This window comes from Malaclemys terrapin, chromosome 11 (genome assembly GCF_027887155.1).
Source record: "Malaclemys terrapin pileata isolate rMalTer1 chromosome 11, rMalTer1.hap1, whole genome shotgun sequence".
NCBI lineage: Eukaryota > Metazoa > Chordata > Testudines > Emydidae > Malaclemys > Malaclemys terrapin.
Window position 1 is genome coordinate 56,936,884 of NC_071515.1, and position 20,617 is coordinate 56,957,500.

The following is a 20,617-nucleotide window of genomic DNA, read 5'->3' on the forward strand; positions in this document are numbered from 1 at the left end:
ATTTTAATAACCACTAACTCAGCCAGGAAATGTGCCCAAAGTTCAGCATCAATCCCACAAGAATAGAAAGAACAAGTACAGCTCACTATGCCAGACAACAAGCCCTAAGTAACCGGCCTCACAAACCTTCCAAAAATTGCATTCTCCAGCTATTATCAAACGGTATTCCAAAGTCACTGTCTCTTGTTTATTTAGCACAAGGAGCAGTCTGTATCCTGCAAGATGGGCCATGTTGAACACCATTTGTTCAGCTACAGTTGAGAGAAGTATATTACATGCATAAACAAGGCTAGGCTGTCTTATAAATGACTTTATACATAAATTAACAAATACATGAGACAGATAGATTTATCTTTTACATGGAGGCACTCACAGGAGACCGGATACCTTAGAAATGCCCACAGAGAGGTAAATTAAATAAAGCTAAACAATCCTTTCCCTTGCCTTGGGTTTTTCTGCATAGGGACTTGGAAACTTTTTGAATGTTGACTCAAGGGGTTTCTTCCCGAATATCCCCTCAGTAGGTGCAAGGTCATCTTTCACTCCCCCACTATCGAAATGGAAACTAGTCTTTCCTCCCTAAACCTGGGATCTACAGATCTCAGGACACCTGCATGAAGCAGGAACAGCCACATGGAGGCCCAGGGGCTCTGCACAGCTCCCTGTCTTCCCCTTTCCCAGAGAAGGCATTCCACACACACACCAGGTGACTGCACAAAATGCCCCCCTTCCCTCATATAAGAGGCCTGACCAGTAGGGATTTGTGCTTCAAAATAAACCTGCACCCAAGAGGATCATACAGCTTGCAGCAGCTGCTCCCCAGCTCCTTCCCATCTCTGCTTCTGTCCTCCAGAGTTCTGCAATATGAAACCTGGAGGGGGCTAGAGACAGAATGGAGCAAAGCTGATGTTCTCCCACCAGGACAGGTTTAGCTACTAAATCTGCACGTTGCCTACACTTCTCATAATATTCATAATCTGTGGCACTGCAATGGCTGAAAGGAATATACGAGCCCTGCCTAGACTAGACAAATAGATCCAGTCTGCTTAAACACTAATATAGACAAGGTTTAACAGCTTTAGATGGCCCTGGTCTTGATAGATTGTAGAGGGAAGCCTAAGGGACAGCTAACAAGTTTTACAGGTGCTAAACCCTATCTATGCCAGCATTTCAATGGTGGTAGTTAAAGCATGTTCTCCAAACACATTTTTCAATGCAGCCTATTTTTTCCAGTCTAGCCATGGCCTTGGATACTTATCTATGGATTTAGGTGTTTAACTTCAGGCACTTTAGTGTGCAAATTACCCTTCTAATCCCTCCCCCCTTATTTTTCAAACTGTAATACAAAATTTGCACAACAAGCCAAACGATAGGGACCCATGTGCAGCAAAAGCAGAGATCCCACCTTGCTACTTGTGATTAAAACTAACTTCATGAGATGAAAACGAAAATCACTGCTAGTAGCACAAATGAAATCCAGCCGCTCCAGGGCTTTCTCTCCCCAAATCCACCCTTTCTGGGTTGGGGGGTGGAGTGCAACAAAACAGAGTTATTCTCCACATTACTTGTCCTTTGGTTGCTCCAGAGCAAGAGAGAGATTTCCCTGCCATCCTAGCGCACTAGTTTCACATTGAGACATTACTGACATAGATTTCAAAGTAAGGCCAAGGTCCTCCCGGGCCTAGCTAACCCACTTGATACTTAACCACATTAAAAACGAACCACATTACTGGGGGTGAGACCCAGCCCCCTCCACACACACACCCCCTGTTTAAGAGTTTGTCAAACCCTCCCATTTCCCTGTGTCCCTTTACGCTGCTGTAGACTGTCAGCTCCTGTGGGCTATCAGCCCCTTTCTCATGATAATAAGCCCCTAGCAACACCTCAGCTGAGGCTTGCGCCACCAACACACAAGCGGCCAATAACCCCCTTTTTAGCAGCCAGCCCCCCACAAACCGGAAACAGGGGGGACGAGCTCACGTGGTTTTAAAGCAGGCGCTGGGCGAGAGGGAGCTGGTGCAGGGATGGAAGGGGAGGAGGGGGGTAGAGAGGGGTCTTTAGCTCACATGGCCCCTCACATGTGATGGATGCAATTGACAAAGGGAAAATCATTGAAGGGGAGGCAGCAGCCCCGCCAGCGCTGGTTGCATTTGTGGCATCAGTCAGGCACGGTTTGTATCAATTCAGGACAGGATCGTTTTATGTGCCCCGAAGTTTCCTCTCTTTCACTTTTCACACAGGAAAAGTTGGGGGAGGAGTGAACTCCACCCTGTGAGCTGGCCTTAAAATTGGGTCTGATCCACCCTGGTGCAAAAATCTGAGCTGTGCTGTGCAAAAATGGGTTGGGGTTTGTTTTTGAACGGCTAGGGAAGACATCATAATTGCAAAGTTTAAAATAAAGACAGAGACTCTTCATCTGAGGCTGTGTGGAGAGAGCTGATTAATTGCAATCTGCTTTCTACATTTATGAGAGAATGAGAGAGATGCATTGCCAGCACCACCCCCAATAAAGGCAATATCAATAGCCACTGTCATTATTTCCATATCTTAAAGAAGCTGCACGCCCAATATTAGTTCAGTCCAGGGCAGGAAATCATCGCCTGGATTAAGGCTAAATTCCTTCTCAGAAGGATTTAACTGATTGTTACATGTTGATGTCTTGTGGCCAAAATAAAAAAAAATAGCAGCCCCATATGATAAATTTCAAAGAATGTCTAATAAAGTCTTGAATGTTATGCCAATCCGGAGAAGATCAGAGCATTTTATCTCTATGATCCTTGTGTGCTGGGGGTGCTTTAAGAGTTACAGAAACTGTCAGATTGAGCGGTGGAGAGTCTACAAAATTATGACCAGAGATTATTCGACAATACAAAAGTGTTCCCTAAAGCCCATGAATGTAGGCACACGGTCTGTTTTGCCTCTCTCTCTCTCTCTCTCTCTCTGTCTGTGTATAGATATAATATGATAAAACATCGATCGCAGCATTATTGCAGGTTAAAGTAGAGCTTCTTTTAATCCATCCACCCACCCTCTCATTTTATAATCTGGAACTTTAGGAATAATATGTAAGGCGTTTGTAATGGGATTAATTTATTTTAAGAACTTGTTTTCCATGTAGGACGTGAGTGACTGGAAATTGGACGACTCAGTAATTGGCATTCACTTTTTTTTTTAACATATGCATCTAAATTCAGTTTGACTCTTTAAGGAATTAGCAGAGTGCCCTTGATTTATAGTCAGTGTCTTATGGATCTGAGAGGATCTAATTCAAATTAATAATACTTTGAATCTGATTTCAGGATATTTGCACTATGCCACATATTTCATTAAGATGTTATCACTCTTGTCTGTATTGGTGTATCTCTGCTTCTATATATCTGTAGTTATATCTAGAGATAGATAGATCATAATCCTCCAGCAAAATATCTTTGACATTCAATCAATAGTTATGCTAAAAGTTTTAGCACAACTAACCCAGTTCACCCTAGGAAAGGGCAATAGAGCCTTTGCTCTCGCAGGCATAATTACAGAGCTTATTGTTATCAGTTCATCATGTATTAATTTAAAACAATTCAATTTAAAAATATAACTGGCAGCTCTTAAGAAATCTGCTCTTTAATATTTATACGAGAGCCTTGTATAAGATATACACAGACAACTGTTTCATTAGCTATTTCATTAGGTCATTTATACTAGTGTTACCAACATTTTAAAGACTCTGCTCTTAATTTCGCCTCTATACCCGACCTGGTAGAGACTTGACTTGGTGGTTTGAATTGGTACCTGGTCGGGTAGGCTAGTAATGTCCATTTATGGAAGGTTGTCAGATCTTTACTCGGTGAATGACAACAGAGAAGCAGCAGAAAAACAAACTCTGTGAGCTGAGGATTTTATTTGGAACTGTTAAAAAAAAGATTTTGTGGTTATTGCTCTAAAATCTGCCTACACTAAAGACATCTCAGGTTTCTAATAACACTCAGTTTATATTCATTAGTTGCATTGACAGTTACAGTCCCCAGATGTGTCCAAATCCTATACTGTAACCAACTGTTCAGTCGTCCCTATTTCCCCCAAAATTGTGTGATCGGGCGATTGCCAGCGCAGTGCATTCAGATTTGTTTTTTAAATCGGAGGGTAGCTTTATTAACAGATAAAAATATTCATCAGATCTCTGAGGAAGCGATGATTTGCAAATGCACTTTGAAAGGTGTGCTCTGATCAGGAGCATTTTTGAATGCAATTGCTAGTGACTATTGCTAGCATTACAATTCTTGCTTTAGGCACACATTCAATGCACAGTTCAAGAGCAGTTTATCTTAGCTTAATGTAAGTAAAAGTATAGTGTCGGATCAGTGTACCATTTGTTTCAGTTTACTTCTGGGGGGGAGTGCAGTAATAGATTTAACTCTGTCAAAGAAGGGAAATTCATACGGAGCCCGCTAATACAGCCCCTTGGGCAGCTCCACGTTTACCTTCAGAAAGATCATACAAACATGTAGGATTTGAAGTTCATCTTTACATTGAGAGTATGTAAAGCTCTTCCAGAGAAGGAACCGTATGTGGGTTCTGTGAAGAGCTCGGCATGAACTGATCAAGGCTCAGAGATTTTTCCCCCTTTTCAGATAAACGCCTTTGCTGACCGAATTTGGCTGTCTTTAGTTACTTCTATATTAGTTTCCAATTATGTGCAGTGCAAACCAGCTTTTTGATTAACAAAACAGCAGAGCATTGGTTAAGAACACTTAAACTTCAAAAAAAAATCCCCCTGGGAAGTGGGCTCTGAATTGGTTAATAATGTGCAGTACTTGCTAAATTGCTGACTTCCAGATGTGGAAAATATCTTTCTTGTTTAGGACCTACGTACCCTGATTGGATTACGACAGAAGCGTCACATTGGAAAGCTTTTGAGTGATGATTTAATTAACCATACAGTAGAAAGCTGTATTTGCCAGGAAACCCCTTCCAGATTTGCATAACCAATCCCTTCAGTGCAAAGGTGGAGTCTGGTTTTAATATTATTAGTATTATTATAATTATTATTATTATTTTCCTGTTTTAAAAACTGTTAAACTTGTTATCCCCACAAGTTCAGTACCACTCACCCAGTCACTCTAGCTAGCTACCTCCTTCCCCCCCAAAAAGGGAAGAGAGACAGAAAAAGAGCCATTTCACCCCATGAGCATATCTGGGAACAAAACAGAAAGAATGTCAAATCTCACGTTTTTCACCAGATATAACGGACAATTCAAATAAGATGGTTGAGCCTCGAAACAACAACAAACAACAACAACAAAATGATCGGAAGTCAACTCGGTGCCTTTTTTCAATTCAAATACAGTGTTTAGTTTCTACCCATAATTTTGAGCTATGGTTTGCTCATCTGAAAGAAGGGGGTAAGGGGTGGAGGGGGGACTGGGAAGGAGAAGGAGACTTTCCTGCTAGAAACCATGCTGACACAGCTACCCAAGTCAATGTGCCTGGAGAATCTGGCCATTAGAGCTATCTCTGTAAAAAGAAGTAGGGATCTTGATTGAAAGACACAGGATCGCTCCCTTTAACTTTCAGTTCCTTTGAGTTATCCAGTTCTGTGAATGGTGTTCACCGTTTTCCGCCGTGTATCCAGTAGGATTTAGTGAAGAGGATAATGATGCCAAAGACTTGATGGTTGGGGGGGGGGGAGGGAGGAGGGAGGAAAGGGAGCGAGGGTCGGAGAGAGGGAGGAGGGAGACAGAGCGGGAGGGAGGTGGAATTTCATTTCTTCCACTAAAGCGTTTGCGGAGACTTCAAGGTATAATCTATCCCAGATCCTTTCCCAGAGAGAAACTTGGCGATCACGTTTCCACATGATGCTCACGTTTGGTGCTCTTCAATTATCCCTCCCCACAAAGATAGGTGGCGTGTGTTTCAGGGTCTCTCCTCTCTCTCCTACAGAAAAGAAAAAGAAAAAAATGTCATTAGAAGAGGCGTAACACGTCAGTCCGTCCCCAGGTTTGTGTTTCCTGGAGTGGCAGAAAGAGATCAGTCCTAACCTGCCCAGCAGGAATAACGGTCCTTCCGACAACTCTTTGCAAGGCTTTTTACAAATTCTCCAGGAACTGCATCTCCCTTCACCTTTTCTCCTCCACTTCGCGGCTTCTTCATGCTTTTTCTTCTCACCATTTCTGGCCAAAACTACAAACAAGACTTCGCAGGTAGGTTCTGAATTTAAACATTTCTTTCTTTCTTGTCTTTTCCCCCCTTTCCTCTGCACCGTCTCATTTTTCCCCCTTTTTCTTTTCTTTTTTTATTTCGAGTGTGGTGGCTTATTCAGCTTGTTTATAGTTGGGGGACCTCATTTTGAACTGAAATGTAAAGTCACTTGGCACCAGTTTCAGGAGGGGTTGGCTCTTTTATGGCGAACCGTTCTCTGTTGTTATTCACCCCCCCCCCCGTACCTGTCCAGCCAGGTAGTAAAGGTGTCTTTTGCAATTATGACAGTAAAAGTTTTAGTGCAAGAAAAGGAATCCATTCTTTCAAGCAACCTCACTGTTCTTGTATTTTAAGATTCACATAGGATCATCTTAAAGTTTGCATGTACCTGTTAGTGATTTGCACGCACTGTGCATGCACAAGAAGCACGGTTGGACAGTATTTTAGCTCCAGCTTGCTTTTAGAAGTCCCAGCAAAGATGTGTTTCCCCAGACTGAAAGTTTGCTGTTTTGTCTGCCTAGTAAGTTTCATTTCTTTATTTTATTTTGTGAGGCTGGGTGAAGTAACACCTCAGGTTCTGGGATCCCAAAGAAAGAAGTGAAAGTAGTGACTGGAACTTAAAAGTCGTTTACAAAAAATAGTCAATCCAGCTGGGAAGAAAACCGTTCTCAAGAACCCAAGATTGAAAATTATTGGCAACTTTTCTTGCTAATGCTAAGGAGCAGAGCAGATACTGAAATACATTTAAAACTATTCGCCATTGGTCGTTTTGCATTATTACGCCAATTGTCGAAGAAAGCTCACAGGTCCGGGCTTTTATGAATTTGTTTATCTCCTACCTACTTTCATATATCCTGTGCTTGGTCTGTAATGATGATGTAGAGATTACAAGATGCAGAGCAAGAAATAACTAGCAAATATAAAGTTTTTGCACGTATTCTCTCAATCTCTCCCTCTCCCACACACATGCATTCATGCCCATAAAACTACCAGTTTACTTTCTCAACATGGATTCATTTGCTGTAGTCTGTGAGTAAACATACTGATCTTGTACAATCTGCATATTCACATACACTTACCTGCACATGGATTTTTAAAGCAACCCTGTTTTATAAACAATAGCCTAAGAAAGGCGAATTCAGAGCAAATAAGACACAAGAGAGCAGCACACTTAACTGATCCATCCTGATATAAATCTTTACTAAAGTTAAAATGGAAAAATCATAACTAAATCCACTTTGGTGCAAAATGTGTTGAGACAGGTCATCAGTTTCTCGGTTTTGTGTAAAGCTTTATAGCATAGGAGTAGACAATAGATGCTGAGGCTAGGGTGGATTTTGTTCAGAAGAGCAAGGGTTAATTGCCCTTGTTTTACAGTTTGCATCTGTTACATCTTTTATAGCCCCCTGTTTAAACTAATCCTCAAGTCAAAGCATCTTTAAAGCTACAGTATCTTCGAGATAGACTTAGTTTCAGGAGCCTTATATCAAGCAAACCAAGTGCTTCCCCACTCTAGTTTTGACAGATTCAGTCTCAAATAAAGCCTGCATGTGTAGACAGATGTAGGTACGAAAGTTTACAAGTCGAAAAGGATATGATCATTTAGAAAGCCTGAAAACACTGACAGCAGTAGTTTTGATTTCTGTTTCTTTTCTCAGGCGGGGGGGCGGAAGACAGGCTGAAGGTTTGTTTAATGGGCAGGGGGAAACCCTACAATGAATATTGTCAAACTGACTAAAAAGGTGACAGAGGTTTATAATACACTTCTCATTGTTGGGAGGAGGGGGTAGAAGTGAGGTCTCAATCCTGCGCCTTACCCCACAGGGGAGGGGGAGAGAGAGAGAGCTATGTTTCAGCTTGCCGAAGTGCGCTAACAGAAATACAAATAAAGATAAAGATAACATTTCATGGGAGAACAAGTTGCAATGTCAGACTAAAGTACTTTTAGGAGGAAATGGTCCGCCTAGCATTGAGTCAAACAACCTACTGTACGAGCCTGTGCATTCCCTCATACGGTCATGAGTTATGACTCATTTTGAAGATGTAATTCTTGTCTCTCTGATCTCCTTTGCTGTGCAATACAAAAAAAATTAAAAACCTGGCCGGCTGGGAAGGAAGGGGGTCAATTTAATCTCTGCTCCGACCTCCCCCAGCACGGCAAGTCTTTGTGTGTGTGTGGATGGGTTCCTTTTGGGGGAAATATTTGGGTTCCCTTTGGCGCCCTGCATTTAAATGGGATATACCAATGCCCACATTGTTGCTGTGTTTGGTTGTTACATAGAGTCTGCGTGCTGCTGAATCAGGGAGTCGAGTCCATGCGAACTGCCATCTGATCCACTCTTATCAATGAAGCAGCAGATCATGGCGGATGGCCCCAGGTGTAAGAGGCGAAAACAAGCCAATCCAAGAAGGAAAAACGGTAAGAAAACCCTGAATCAAACTTTTCCTTTCGACTCCACTAGAGAGATAGAGGGGGAGAGGGAGAAAATACCACCCAGCAGCAACCGCAGCAGCCCGGGGTTTGCTGGCGATCGCTTTCTATGTGGCGGAGGAGAGATCCGCCTGTTGTATATTTCTGGAGGGGAGAGAGAGTTCAAGGGAGTCCCAGGGAAAGTGAGTGTCAAAGAAGCAGGAGGATCCCAGCCCTTCTCCCCGGGCGCAGTCCCAGTCTACCCGAGCGCTCCGTATTCCCCTTACCCCCCCCCCCCGGACGCCTTTGGAGAAGTCCGATCAAGTGGGCAGAGTCCCAGATCTTGGGCTTCTGTAGTTTGAGTTCTGCAGAATCACTGGGCGGTTTGGAAGGAAAAGCTAGAGACTGAGCGAGAGCCCCAGGAAGACTGTGTGGCTTAGAAAGGCTGAAAGTTTCTTGCCTGGGTCCCTGCTCTATCTAACGGTCCTGAGCTCTGTGTCTCCTGCGCCTGGCTTCTCACAACCCCCCAGGACCCGCTGGAGTCTCTCTCTCCCTCTCCTGCTTTTTTTCCCTTTGACCGCTGCCTGTAGTGGCAGAATTACTTCCCAGACATGTAAGTCTCACACAAACCAAAGCCACTTTCCGGCCAGTTTTCATGTTGGCAGAACCACTTAAGACATGGACTCTAGTGTCAGGGGGAAGAGAGAGACGAGAGGGGGCGGAGAGATATTTTCAATAGTTCCATTAAGGGGGGGGGGCACGGAAAAAAACATATTCCCTGGGAAAAAAGGCACCGTGAGAATCCTGAGCCACACTGGCAGGGAGTTCTTTACTTTTTAAAAATTGTTATAGACTCGAAAATGAAACTTCCTTCTCCTTAATCATTAAAAGAATGAGTTTCCTGCCCAATTGCCCATAGTTACCCTCTCCCCTGGTCTCTGCAGGCGACTGAGAGGTTGGGTTCAATGGGACGGGGTGTTCTGGTCTGATCTCACATTTGGCAGCTCTTCCCTGGTGTGGGTCTCTGTCCCTCCCTAGTTTCTTCCTTTCTTCGTTGGTTTGGAAGTCTGCCCCCCTCCCCCAGCCACCCTGGAGCCCCTGAATGGACATCTCAGCCCTACTTTCAACAACTTTCCTCTAGAGATCAGGAGGAATGAAGATATTTGTGTGAACCTGAACCCATTTGCTTATAGCTGAGCTACTTCATTTAAGTGGAGAGGTGGAGTGGGGGTGGAAGGAGAAAAACACAAAGACAAGAGAATGTTGATTAGAAACAAATGATCCTTTCTCTCCCCCCTCCCGCCCCCTTCTCTCTCTCTAGGTTGCAAGTGTGTGTGTGTGTGTTTGTGAGTGAGTGTGTGTGTCTTTTTCTTGTTGTGGTGGAGGTGTCGAGCCATATGGGGGAGTGATAGAGGAATTTTAGTCAGAAACTGTTCTTTATGTTACCCTTTGTGTTGTCTTTGATCTATTTGCTTGGCTTAGTATTACAAAAAAAAAAACAACTAAAACAATATATTCCGAGCAGCTTCCCAATGATCCGTTCCTTGTTATCTTTTTTTAAAGTCTCTTCCCCCCCCCCATACACACACCCCGCCTTTACTCCTGTGTCTGTCATTATTTAAGGTGGTCCTCACATAGGAGACCTCCCCTTCCCCTCATCTCTGGGTAATTTAGTAGACATTAAAATTACACGTAATGTTTCCCTCTCCTCTCTTGTGTTTCCTCTGTTCTTTTTATTAAATGTTGGTTATTGATTTTCTAAAATCAATGTCTGTTGTGGGGTTTTTTTCCCCTTACAAGTATCTAAAGCACGTTGCTGATCAACTGGATAACAAAAGCTTTGTGTCAAGTAGCCTTTTTTCTTATGTTAAACAGTCATTTCTGAGAGGAAAGAGAATTAGATTTAAAGCAAGGCATCCAGAAGTGCTCTTTTGCACTAAAGAATATTCTGTTTGTTGTTTTAGCCTTCTTATTTTATCCTTCTCGGTTCTCTTCAGACAACATTATTAGTTTAGCGTATTAAACCTCATCACATGTTCTGTGATGAGTGTGTGTATCGATGTGTTTCATGTTTTCGCAAAACAATTTGATCAGCAAAAATGTACAAACGATTTCCTAAAAGCTATATGGTTATGTATGTGGGAGAGATAATGAATGTAATGTGTACACTCAGTTATTGCACACAAGTCTTTAGTAACACATATGGACCGGAATGACATATATTCCGTTGCTCCATTGAAACTGTGTTTTCGTGGGGTGCAATAACTTAAGAAAACCAGGAGAGTTGGGAGTAGAAAGTTTAATTGCCATTTTTAAGGTAACGGATCCTGCAAACTTCCTTTAAAGTGTGTGCATTGATTGCACGAAGGTCTAACTTCTCCCTTCCCTGTCTTGCTCCAACCAATGCATTTTTATTTTATTTTATTCCTTTTTGTTTTCCCCGTGTTTTTTTCTTTGTGTTCCCTAATCTGCTTCTTCCATTCATTTCTGAGTCAGAAATGTTCTGGTTTTGAGAAGCAGGTAGACTTCTTCTTCTTCTTCTTCTTCTTCTTTTTTTTTTTTCCATTTTCTCTCTCGACAAGCACGTATCCAATGCCTTTTCCTTTGGGGATTGCCCAGGATTTATCTGAACTGAGTGGATTTTTCTTCTCTCCTGGATTCATGGAAAAGATGTCACTTCTGAGCTTGTGTCTTTGCTGATAACACTAACTATGATGATGCTTATCGAAATCATATAGAAATTCCTTGGAAAGGCAATAGCATTAAATTTTTAAAAAGCTCTAAAAATAGATGGGCATCAAGGAAACTAGAGTGATATAAATGTAACCAAATAGAAATGATAAAGGGGATCAAAATAGAAGAAACCAAGTAGTACCTAAATGTTATATGCTCTGTGTGTGGGTGGGTATAAGGATGGTCAGGACTCAGGATTAGAAACGATGCTGGATAAAATTCCTATAAGGCTACATAGGGTAAAAAGAAAAAAAAAAGCTCAGGATTTTACAAGATAACGGAATTGATCAGAGCTGGAGAGGAGAGTGATGCAGTAGGGCAGTGTCAGGGAAACGTGTGTGTGGAGGGTGTGGGAGAGGTCATGTTAAAATAAATGGTCATGGGGGGAACCATCCCCAGGAAAAAAAAATGTTAGAGAGAAAAGTCTAAAGAGAGGGGAACAGGAGTAAGGGGGTGGAAGGTGGGGAAATCAGAGGAGCCCGCAGCCCAGGAATGTGTGTCGGTTTCAGGAAAGTTCAGTCAGATGATTTCCAGTCGCCTGACTCACTTTGTAACACTTTCACTGAAGGAGAGAAAACCCAAAGCCCCCTTCTTCCCCCCCCCCCCCACTCTGCACTTCCTCCCCACTTTCAGAGTGATCGCTCTCAGACTGATAACCAAGCTGCTGGAATCGACGCAGCAGCGACGTTTGAAACTTACAAAGTTTGGCGTTTGCTGTTGGTGTTGCCCCTGTTTGTAACTGGAGCGGTCTCACTGGAGATGCTGCCTCATTCTCTCTTCCTGATGCACGCAGAGCCTTAGAAATAAGGGGAAGGGGATTGATTTCTCATCACTCCCTCTTTCTCCTTCTCAGGGAGAGATGACTAGGCACAAACACGCTTTCCTTAAAACAAATCTCTCTGGCATGGCATGAATTGGGAGTTGAGTTGTCCCCTTTAAAAGCAAAAATGTTTGGGGGAGGAAGAGGAGAAAAGAAAAGTTGGGTCTAATTTTCTCCAAAGTTCCAGTAGACATCTCTCTCTGAATTCTTTGCCATCTCGCTTCCAGTTGTAAAGAAGAGGGAGAACGTTCAGTGCTTCCAAGGCGTCTGATCCGAAAGGAAATACAGACCAAACAAGCAAACACAATTATTCCCTTTAAGAACGTTAACCAAAAAGACATCCACCCACCTCTTTCTAGAGATGCTGGGGAAGAGGGAAAATTCGAATTCACTTCACCCTTTAAAAAGAAAAAAAAATCTAGCTAGAATCTCTGGGTAATGAGAAGTGGGGTTTGTTTTGCCTGATGGGAAAAGTTTGGAAATAACCAGAGTCTCAGATACAAGGGTGCTCCCTGGTAAATTTTAAGTGGTACAAGTTATAGCGATCAACTGGGAACGTTCCTTTTTCGAGTTATCTTTACAAGTGTGAAAATCCGTTGCAAGTAGTAGATTACTTTTGAAGTTGATGAGATCATTGGGAGAATATTTTATTACTTCAAAAGGTACCTGGATATAGGTTTATTTAAAAAATATTATTTACTAAATGCAAGTGACCAAGATGTAATGAATATTTAAGTATATCTCGCTATACAGATTAAGTTTTGACACGGAACAGAGGAGGCTGTTATCTGAGCTATTGATTTTATTTTGAGTTTGGGGGGAAAAAGAGTGAATTTGGATATTGTTGAATGCCACTGTTGAATAGCATATGTCATTTCTAGTAATTCTTCACTTGCTGTTACTGGTTTTGCCACAAGCCTCTTTAGCTATTGCACCTGATCTACAGATAAACTTTTAAAAAATCTTGTAAAATAAAATGAAATAAATTAAAGAATTAATTACCATAAAATCAATATTTTTTTAAAAAGGAACAGCATTGAAAATTAATTGTTAAATAAATATATACGGTAAACTGTCCAAGGTAAATAAAATATATGGAAGATTGAGAATCAAGCTATAAAACCATATTGAGAATATTCCCTAAGAAAACTGTGTCTACCCTTAAAGTAGAAAGAAGGGTGTTGATTCTTTTACAACAGCACCACATTCATTCCAAGAAATAGGAAATTCTTCGCCTCACAACAGTTTTTGGCATCTGCATTATCCTAATGCTTTTAAGGTGCATTTTCTCCTCTGAGAAAGAGAACTCTTTGTCCTTTTTACCAAGACCATGGCTTCCCAAGGTAGACACTATTTTGTGCCTGTCACATAGAAAGGGAGTGCAGGTTTGCAGTGCTCACAGACAATTGATTGTCTGCCCTAATGTGTTTCATTTACATGTTTATAACGTCAATAGTGCTGGGGTGTCCACTGTACCATTCATTCCAGCATTCCCACAAGGGTGCAATTGTCTGAATAGCCAAGTCAGACACCTTTTTGATTGCTCTTTAGTTGTCTTTTTAGAGTATAGAGAAAAAAGGAGAGAAATCTGGGATGCAGAAACACTAGTTGAAAATATTTCAGAATTAAATGTCACTATTAAAGCAGATGTTAACATTAGGCAAATTATATATTTTAACTAAGATTCTAAAGGTGTAAAAAAAATCAAAACAGAGAGAATCGTTATTGAAACATGACTAAATCTAGTCCTGTTGCTTATTTTTTAGTCCTTTTTACATGATGTGTGATTTTCATTTTGCTTTCAGCCTCTGTAAACGCAGCCACCTCTTAACTCTTTGTATGCTTAACTGTAATTTGTGATTTTTCCCCTATATATTTACATATCTCTGTTTATGCCAACAGCGTCAGCTAACCACTTGGAAAATCTATTGAAAGAATATTTAGGCTGTGGGAAGTATAAACTTTAAAAAGTAAGATCCAAATATTTCTTCATCAAGCATTTTTAATGAAAAAATATTATGATGATTAGACTTTCCTTGAAGCATTTTTTACTTAAATAGCTGTGTGCCAACGTCCTATGTCTTTGGTTACAGTCTTCTTATGCTGTAAACTCTGAGCAGAGTGTTCCTAGGAGTTCCAAAGTCAATAAAAGATTACTTTTTAAGGTGTGCTGTACTGTTTTTATATGCCACGCTGTCTTTATCATTTAAGTTCCTTCTGAGGGAGGCGAGATGTGATTGCATATGTCTACAATTTCATGTATGAATAAATAAACCTCACATCTTATTGAATCAGATAAATTATATGTGTAATATAGCCACATATAGTACATATGGATGCACCTAGGAAATAAAGGTTTCACATTTCAGACCTGGTCCCTTTCCCCCCTAAAAATTTTGATCCGAAGTGCTACAGTTAACCTATTTAGGCCATGGTCCATAAGGGTAGATAACCCTAACTCCTGTGGCATCTAATCTCCAGGGGGGACAAAACTTTTATAATTTTGTTGCAATTAAAAATTCTCTGACACCCCCCCCCCCCTTTTTTTTTTTTTTTTTTTTTGGCCTGTTTGTGGAAAGATTTTTTCCCCTCCCTAACAGGGAAGACACACACAGTAGATGCACCGTTAGCTGAACCCCTGACACGGCGGTCTTTTGAATGCCTTAGGTATGATTTCACTTTCGCTCACATCAATGCTGACCTGAATGCCTTTCATATCTGATCCGCTGTGTCTCTCCCAGTAAACATCCCCTGAGGGGAGAACAAAGAAAGGAGCTCTTCTTCTTCTTAATCACAATTCAGCCCATTCACCGCCGGCAGGCTACATTTGCATTCTGCAACAGAAAGCCAAGATGAAAAGGAAAAAAAAGAGAGTGAGAAGAGGGGGGAAAAAGCAGAAGGGTGGAGGCTGAGTAAAATAACTTAGGTGTTTGTAGCTGTTTGTTGGGCTTCCCCTAGTTACAAGCCTTATATAGATCCTGCTCTACCCAGCCTTGGCTCTTCTGACAGGCAGATAGTGTTACAAGATGGCATGCCTGTGCTATTCATGGCCACTCGCACTAACACTTGAGGTAAAAAGTGTCAGAGAGGGATCAAATTCTACTCGGAGAAGTCTGTTATAGTTAGGGTCAGGTGTGTGTACTCTCGGCTCTTGACTGCTGCCTATTATTTTGTTTTAATTACTAATATTGTTTACTCGCCATGACCTTGGGGAATGGAGGTGAGGGAAATGTGGTCCACGCAGATGAAAAGATAGCAGTGAAAGAAATGTCTTTTGGACAAAAAATATTTTTTAGTGGTAGGATGAGTTGGGCTGGCGTGTTTCTTTCCCTCGACAGGAGAAAAGGGGCAACTCTTTGGGAAGGAAAAACCTTTCCCAGTTTTGCGTCTGGCAATATGTCACATTTGCTGGCTAGAGGGAAATAATAACCCAAAAACAAACAAACAACCTCCCCACCCCAACAAGATCACAAAACTGTAAAGGGGGAAATGTTTCATTTGTGTAAGTTTCGTTAGCCAAGTTTTCTCGTGTTTCTTGTATTCACAGCCATCTCCATATTTTCCCCCAGATTCCATGTCTGTTTGTTTTCCAGAAGCCACTCTGCGTTTCTTAGCAAGACAGTATTAAAAATTTGTTGAGGTTTTGGTTATATTCACTTTTTCTCACCAAGGGAAGGTTTATTTATAACTGAATCCTGCTTACTGAGAAGGATTTAAGCCCTTTCAGGCAGACCTGTCAAAATTTCCTATGTTGTTTGCCTCCATTTGCAACACGTAAAAAGTAATATGCAGTTGCTTGTGTTAGAATAACCAGGGTAGTGCAGAAATCTTAAGTGACAAGTTTTCAACTATACTATCTCCTGCCTACCAAACTGTCATTTTTTCAGAAACCGCTTTTAAGATACTAACAGTTTTTTCCCCCAATCAGCAAATAGATTAAATGTGCTAACGCAACTTTGAGAGAGAAGAACAGTTTGAACAATCTGAAGCGGGGAGGGATGTTTTATTTTCCTATAGCTGCTATGGCAGATTTCACTCCTAAGGAGCACACTAACCGAGATGTTACCAGTTGAACAGAAGCATGTGACACAGATTCCTGATTTTTTCCCAGAAGATTTACAGAATTCACAAAAAGAGATTATCTCTACACCTTCCACCTCCCCTGCCCACCCCCATGACCCAAGCAATGGAGGATTTAGGCAGATTTACTTCAGTAAACACCTTTGGATACTTGGGGGAAAGTAGGAGTCTGTTTGCAAAAGGAGGCTTTTGTTAAGTGAGGTGCTGGGATAATGCTTTACCAGGCAGCTGTGATATTAACCTACCCAGTAACGCTGGAAAACTGTTTAACTCTTTGTGTGCTATACACTTGCACTCATCAGATAAGACTCGTGTTCCCGTTTCTTTGGAAGTTCCAAGTTATGATTGTTCATATAGCGGTTTGCATAACAGAGAGAAAGGAATGAAAGCCTGACATTTTTTAGACCATTGAAGTTAGTCAACCAACAACATAGTTTTCTGAATCATTTGGGCTGAGCTGTGGCTCCAATCAGATTTATGAATGGCGACAGAGTTATACCAAATCAACCTGAAAAAAATCCTTAGTGCATACTGAGGATACAAAAAAAATGTTTGTTAAACTTAAAAAAAAAAACAGTTGGAAAACTTGCAGGCACTCATAATAAATCTTTAAGATGATTTAGATGAATTTTGGACTCTGTCTTGAAAAGTAAAATAATCTTTTCTTAAAAAAAAAAAGACACCATAAACTTGCAAACCTGTAAGGGTCGAGGTCTGATAGTCAGATTATCTCTGTTCCCATCTTTGAGGAAACCTGCAAGGTTTTCAAAGCATATAACCATTTGAAACTACACTTTCACGTTGTAAGGCTGCCCCATTTCATGGCCCTACCACGGTACGCCAGATATGCCAGGAAGGAGTTAATAATGGGTTATTTTTTGCTGGGCATAAGAATAACTTTTTCAGGTGTTGCTTTTTTAGTTTAAATAAGATTGCCTTATTTAGTTTTCAAAAAGTGTAGGTGTCAATGTTAGAGCAGCCACAAATGTGTGAGAAAGCAAAGGGTATGAGACATGACAGAATTAAAGGTGTTTGCTATGTTGTTACCCGTGTGTCAAGCTGCAAGCTCCCTTTGTCACAGCCTTCTGGTGATTTGATAGTGCAGATCCACATCCCGTCTAGGTGATACAGCAGTTTTTAACTGTGGGGTTTTGATGTGCATGTGCACTCATTGCTATTGCAGCCTTCCTCCCAAATTCCATTAAAACACCTTAGTATCACACACTCTCTCTCTCTCTCTCTCTCTCTCTCTCTAACTCCAGCCTTATAAAAGGGCACTGTGCACTCGAATCCCAGGGCAGCAGCAGCATTACAGTATCTGGCATGGAGTGTAGTTTGGCAGCAATGTCATCTGCCAAATCATCCCATAATTACGTTTTATGTTATTTGTATGAATGACCAAGCATGCAGTATTCCTTTAGAAATCAAAGGAAGGCTTAAAATGCGTTTTTGAATACTTTCAGACCATGGTCAGGTCACAGTTTGGGAGATGAATTAAACTGATCTCATTTGTGATCTAATTGAGGTTGGCAACAACCTTAGCAGTAGCAATAACATACAAACAGAAATCAAAGGACAAAATTCAGCAAATCAGATCTTTCGCTAGAAAACTGCTAAGAGTTATTTCGTGATTGCCAACAGAGAAGTTAAACTTTGTCCTCTTTCTCAGCAGCAGTGCAAGCTTTGCATATTTTTCGGGTCTTTCACAGGAAAGTTAGGGTAGATACACATACAAAGAAGAGAAACGAGCAGTGCCTCTTCGGGTACGTAGTAAAGATACAAGCAAGACATTGCCACTAATCACAAACACTTATGTTTCTAGTGAATCCAGTGGTGTAAGCTGAGAGCTGATGTTGCTTCTAAAAGCTAAAGTGTAGGAGGAGGAAGAGAAGAGGAATAGGTTTAAGGAGTGACAAGAGGAATAGGTCGAGGAGCTCAGTTTAAGCAAATGTTCCAAGTAGAAACTCAAGTCAGCGTCCTATCTTTACATCTGTCCGTGCGGACTGCAGGAATGTAATTATCACGGTGATGTAGGATTGTTTACAGATTTGGATATTAGTGTTCTGAACTTGCTTTGCACGGGGGAGCCTGGAGCGCTGTAGCTTTGTAAGACAACACGAGGCAGAAATGCTTGTCACCTGGCTGTGAGTTAGTTAGAGATGAGGCCCCTGGTTTCAAAGGTCAGAGCCAACTCCGAAGCTTCATCCGAATTTGCCCAAAGTTCACAAGGTGTTTGGGTTCCGTGTCTAGCTGTGGAGAGCCGAGCCAAGCCTCCCCATAGATTGAAGTAATGATGTGTTCAGAGGATGGCTTTGGGCCAGAACAGCTTTTCCCTATGATGAGAAGACAAAGGTATTTAAATAAATTATTGACAGAGACACGTCTATAAATCCTGGAAAGCTGTGCAACTGAGCACTGTGGACTCTCCCCCACACACATCTATCTTTTCTACACTTAGCTTTCTGTGGTCTCTAAGAATGTGGGTTTCACAAGGGCCCGGAAACGACGTTGTACCAGAGCGCTCTCTCTCTCTCTCTCTCTCACACACACACACACCTTAACTGCTATACACGTGCGTGTTCACCTAGCTGGAACCTTACAGCTTCGAAGTTCGCTAACGAAGCCGAGCTGAGATGTGCGTATCATTGCGAGCGAGCAATTAAAACGTAATTGGGAAGTTTAGAAGACTCCTTTACTCCTTTATTGCTGCATCAGAGGGGTACATAATGTCATCGCGTCAGACAAGGGGAAAAGACACGTCGCGGGGGCTGTTCTGCCACCAGAGCTAGTGATTCCAGGTGCTCTTTGTGTGCTCCCACCTGGCGTATGTCTTTCGTGGGAGGCTTGTGCTGTATTTTCTAGCAGTGGTGACAGGCGGTATTTTGTACACCGTCACTCTCTCCTTAGTCACAGCCAGGAGTTCTGTACTACTTCAGCCTCTCATGGTGATAGGAGCACACTGTTCTCTCCACATTTGACTGTTGGGTGGGACAGCACTGCTAGCAAGGTCACCGGCAAGAGAAAGAATCAATAACAGATCAACATCTAAGCATCTAGATCATAGCATCTAAGGTTTGTACGGGGCCCTCCCGCCCCAACTCGTGGATACATTTCATCCACTTCAAATGGTCCAGCCAATACGCTAGTCATTTCAAATGACTCTGCCAAGAGTCATTTGTTAATGTGATACAGAGCTGGGGCTCTAATCATTTGCTTAAGTATAGCTGTATTGACGTGGTTTAGCATTTTAGCCATTGCAGTCAGTCGATGAAAGTTTTGCCACAGCAGGATCGGGCCTGTTAGTCTCCATTGGGGTCCGAGTCTTGCAGCAGTACTTTCCCCACTGGGGGGTGATGCAGGGAGGTACCTAGGCCAAAAACTGCTTTCTAAACTCCTATTTCTAGCCGAACTGTGTTGGAGTCCACTTCAGCCGGATTGGTGCTGTGAGAACTTGTTTAGACGCTGGAGCCTAAACACAGGACAGCTGGGGCCTTGGGAACTCGGATCATAAAATAAACCACCACCCTGGGCCACAGACATTACCTTTCTGTTCTAACGCCCCCTGCCTCGACACGCACCGTATTCTCCCCGGGCTCAGAGGAGGTAAGCTTTTAACCCAGCCTCTGCTTGGTGGGGTGCATCGCACGGGAGGTTTGCATGCGCCCCAATAGCTTACATGCCAGTGTTAATGGCCCATGCTTAACTGGCCTCGATCAATCCGGGACTGAGCGGTGTGACTGAGGAGGAAGGGTGGGATCAGCTGCGGATATTTCAGCTCTTTTCTTATTCTCCTCTCCGCTTCAGTTAGGTGCGGAATTTAAAAGCAAATTAATTGCAAAGTGTGTGGCCTTCAAAGCACGTTCCTGGAAGATCGGGGCGGGGAGGGGGGACTCTCAGAGCCATATTTACAGTACTAATATGAAAAGAAAGTTTCAGATGACCCTGGAACACTTCGAAACGTGTGGAGTTTTACACTTGTGCATCTAAAGTGTGAGGTAGCCAGGCCTTGTGAAACCCAGACCACAAATGATACGTGTCAGTGGGTTCTTTGATAGGGCTTCTGGCCACAGTGTTTTTGTGCTGTCAAACTGCGATGTCGAACAAACACCTCCTCTGGGACAGAGTGATAAATGCAGAGACAGGCTGGCTTCAACCAGTCTCAGCAATCTCCTCAGACCTCCCCCTTCCCCCGCCAGACCTCCCCCACTCCTGCGCCCTGCTCTACCTGAGATTGACGTTTATGCAGGGGCACCCAGGGATTTCAAAAGTGTCAAGTCTGAGTAATTATTGATACTCCCCAGTTCTTAGGAGCCAGGGCTCTGAAGCCGCCTGCGAAGTCATTCTCAAGCCTGCTCCTTCTACCTTGAAGCCTCCCAGACTCTTCT

The 20,617-nt window shown here is 42.3% G+C and overlaps 1 protein-coding gene and 1 long non-coding RNA gene across 3 annotated transcripts in view; one reads left to right on the forward strand and one right to left on the reverse strand.

Annotated features, from left to right (window-relative positions):
* Positions 1-5,300: 5,300 nt before the first annotated feature.
* On the reverse strand, positions 5,301-6,119 carry LOC128845304 (uncharacterized). Its single transcript, XR_008446644.1, has 2 exons — positions 6,030-6,119; positions 5,301-5,925 (listed from the first exon to the last, which is right to left on the reverse strand). It is a non-coding gene; the product is annotated as an uncharacterized LOC128845304 (long non-coding RNA).
* The window catches only part of ZEB2 (zinc finger E-box binding homeobox 2), a 129,996-nt gene continuing 115,299 nt past the window's right edge, over positions 5,921-20,617 (forward strand). For both annotated transcript variants that reach the window (XM_054043785.1, XM_054043786.1), the window contains exons 1-2: positions 5,921-6,191; positions 8,471-8,608. In XM_054043785.1, the coding sequence (XP_053899760.1) occupies positions 8,536-8,608 (73 nt within the window). In that variant the 5' untranslated portion in view covers positions 5,921-6,191; positions 8,471-8,535. The remainder of the gene's footprint in view (positions 6,192-8,470; positions 8,609-20,617) is intronic.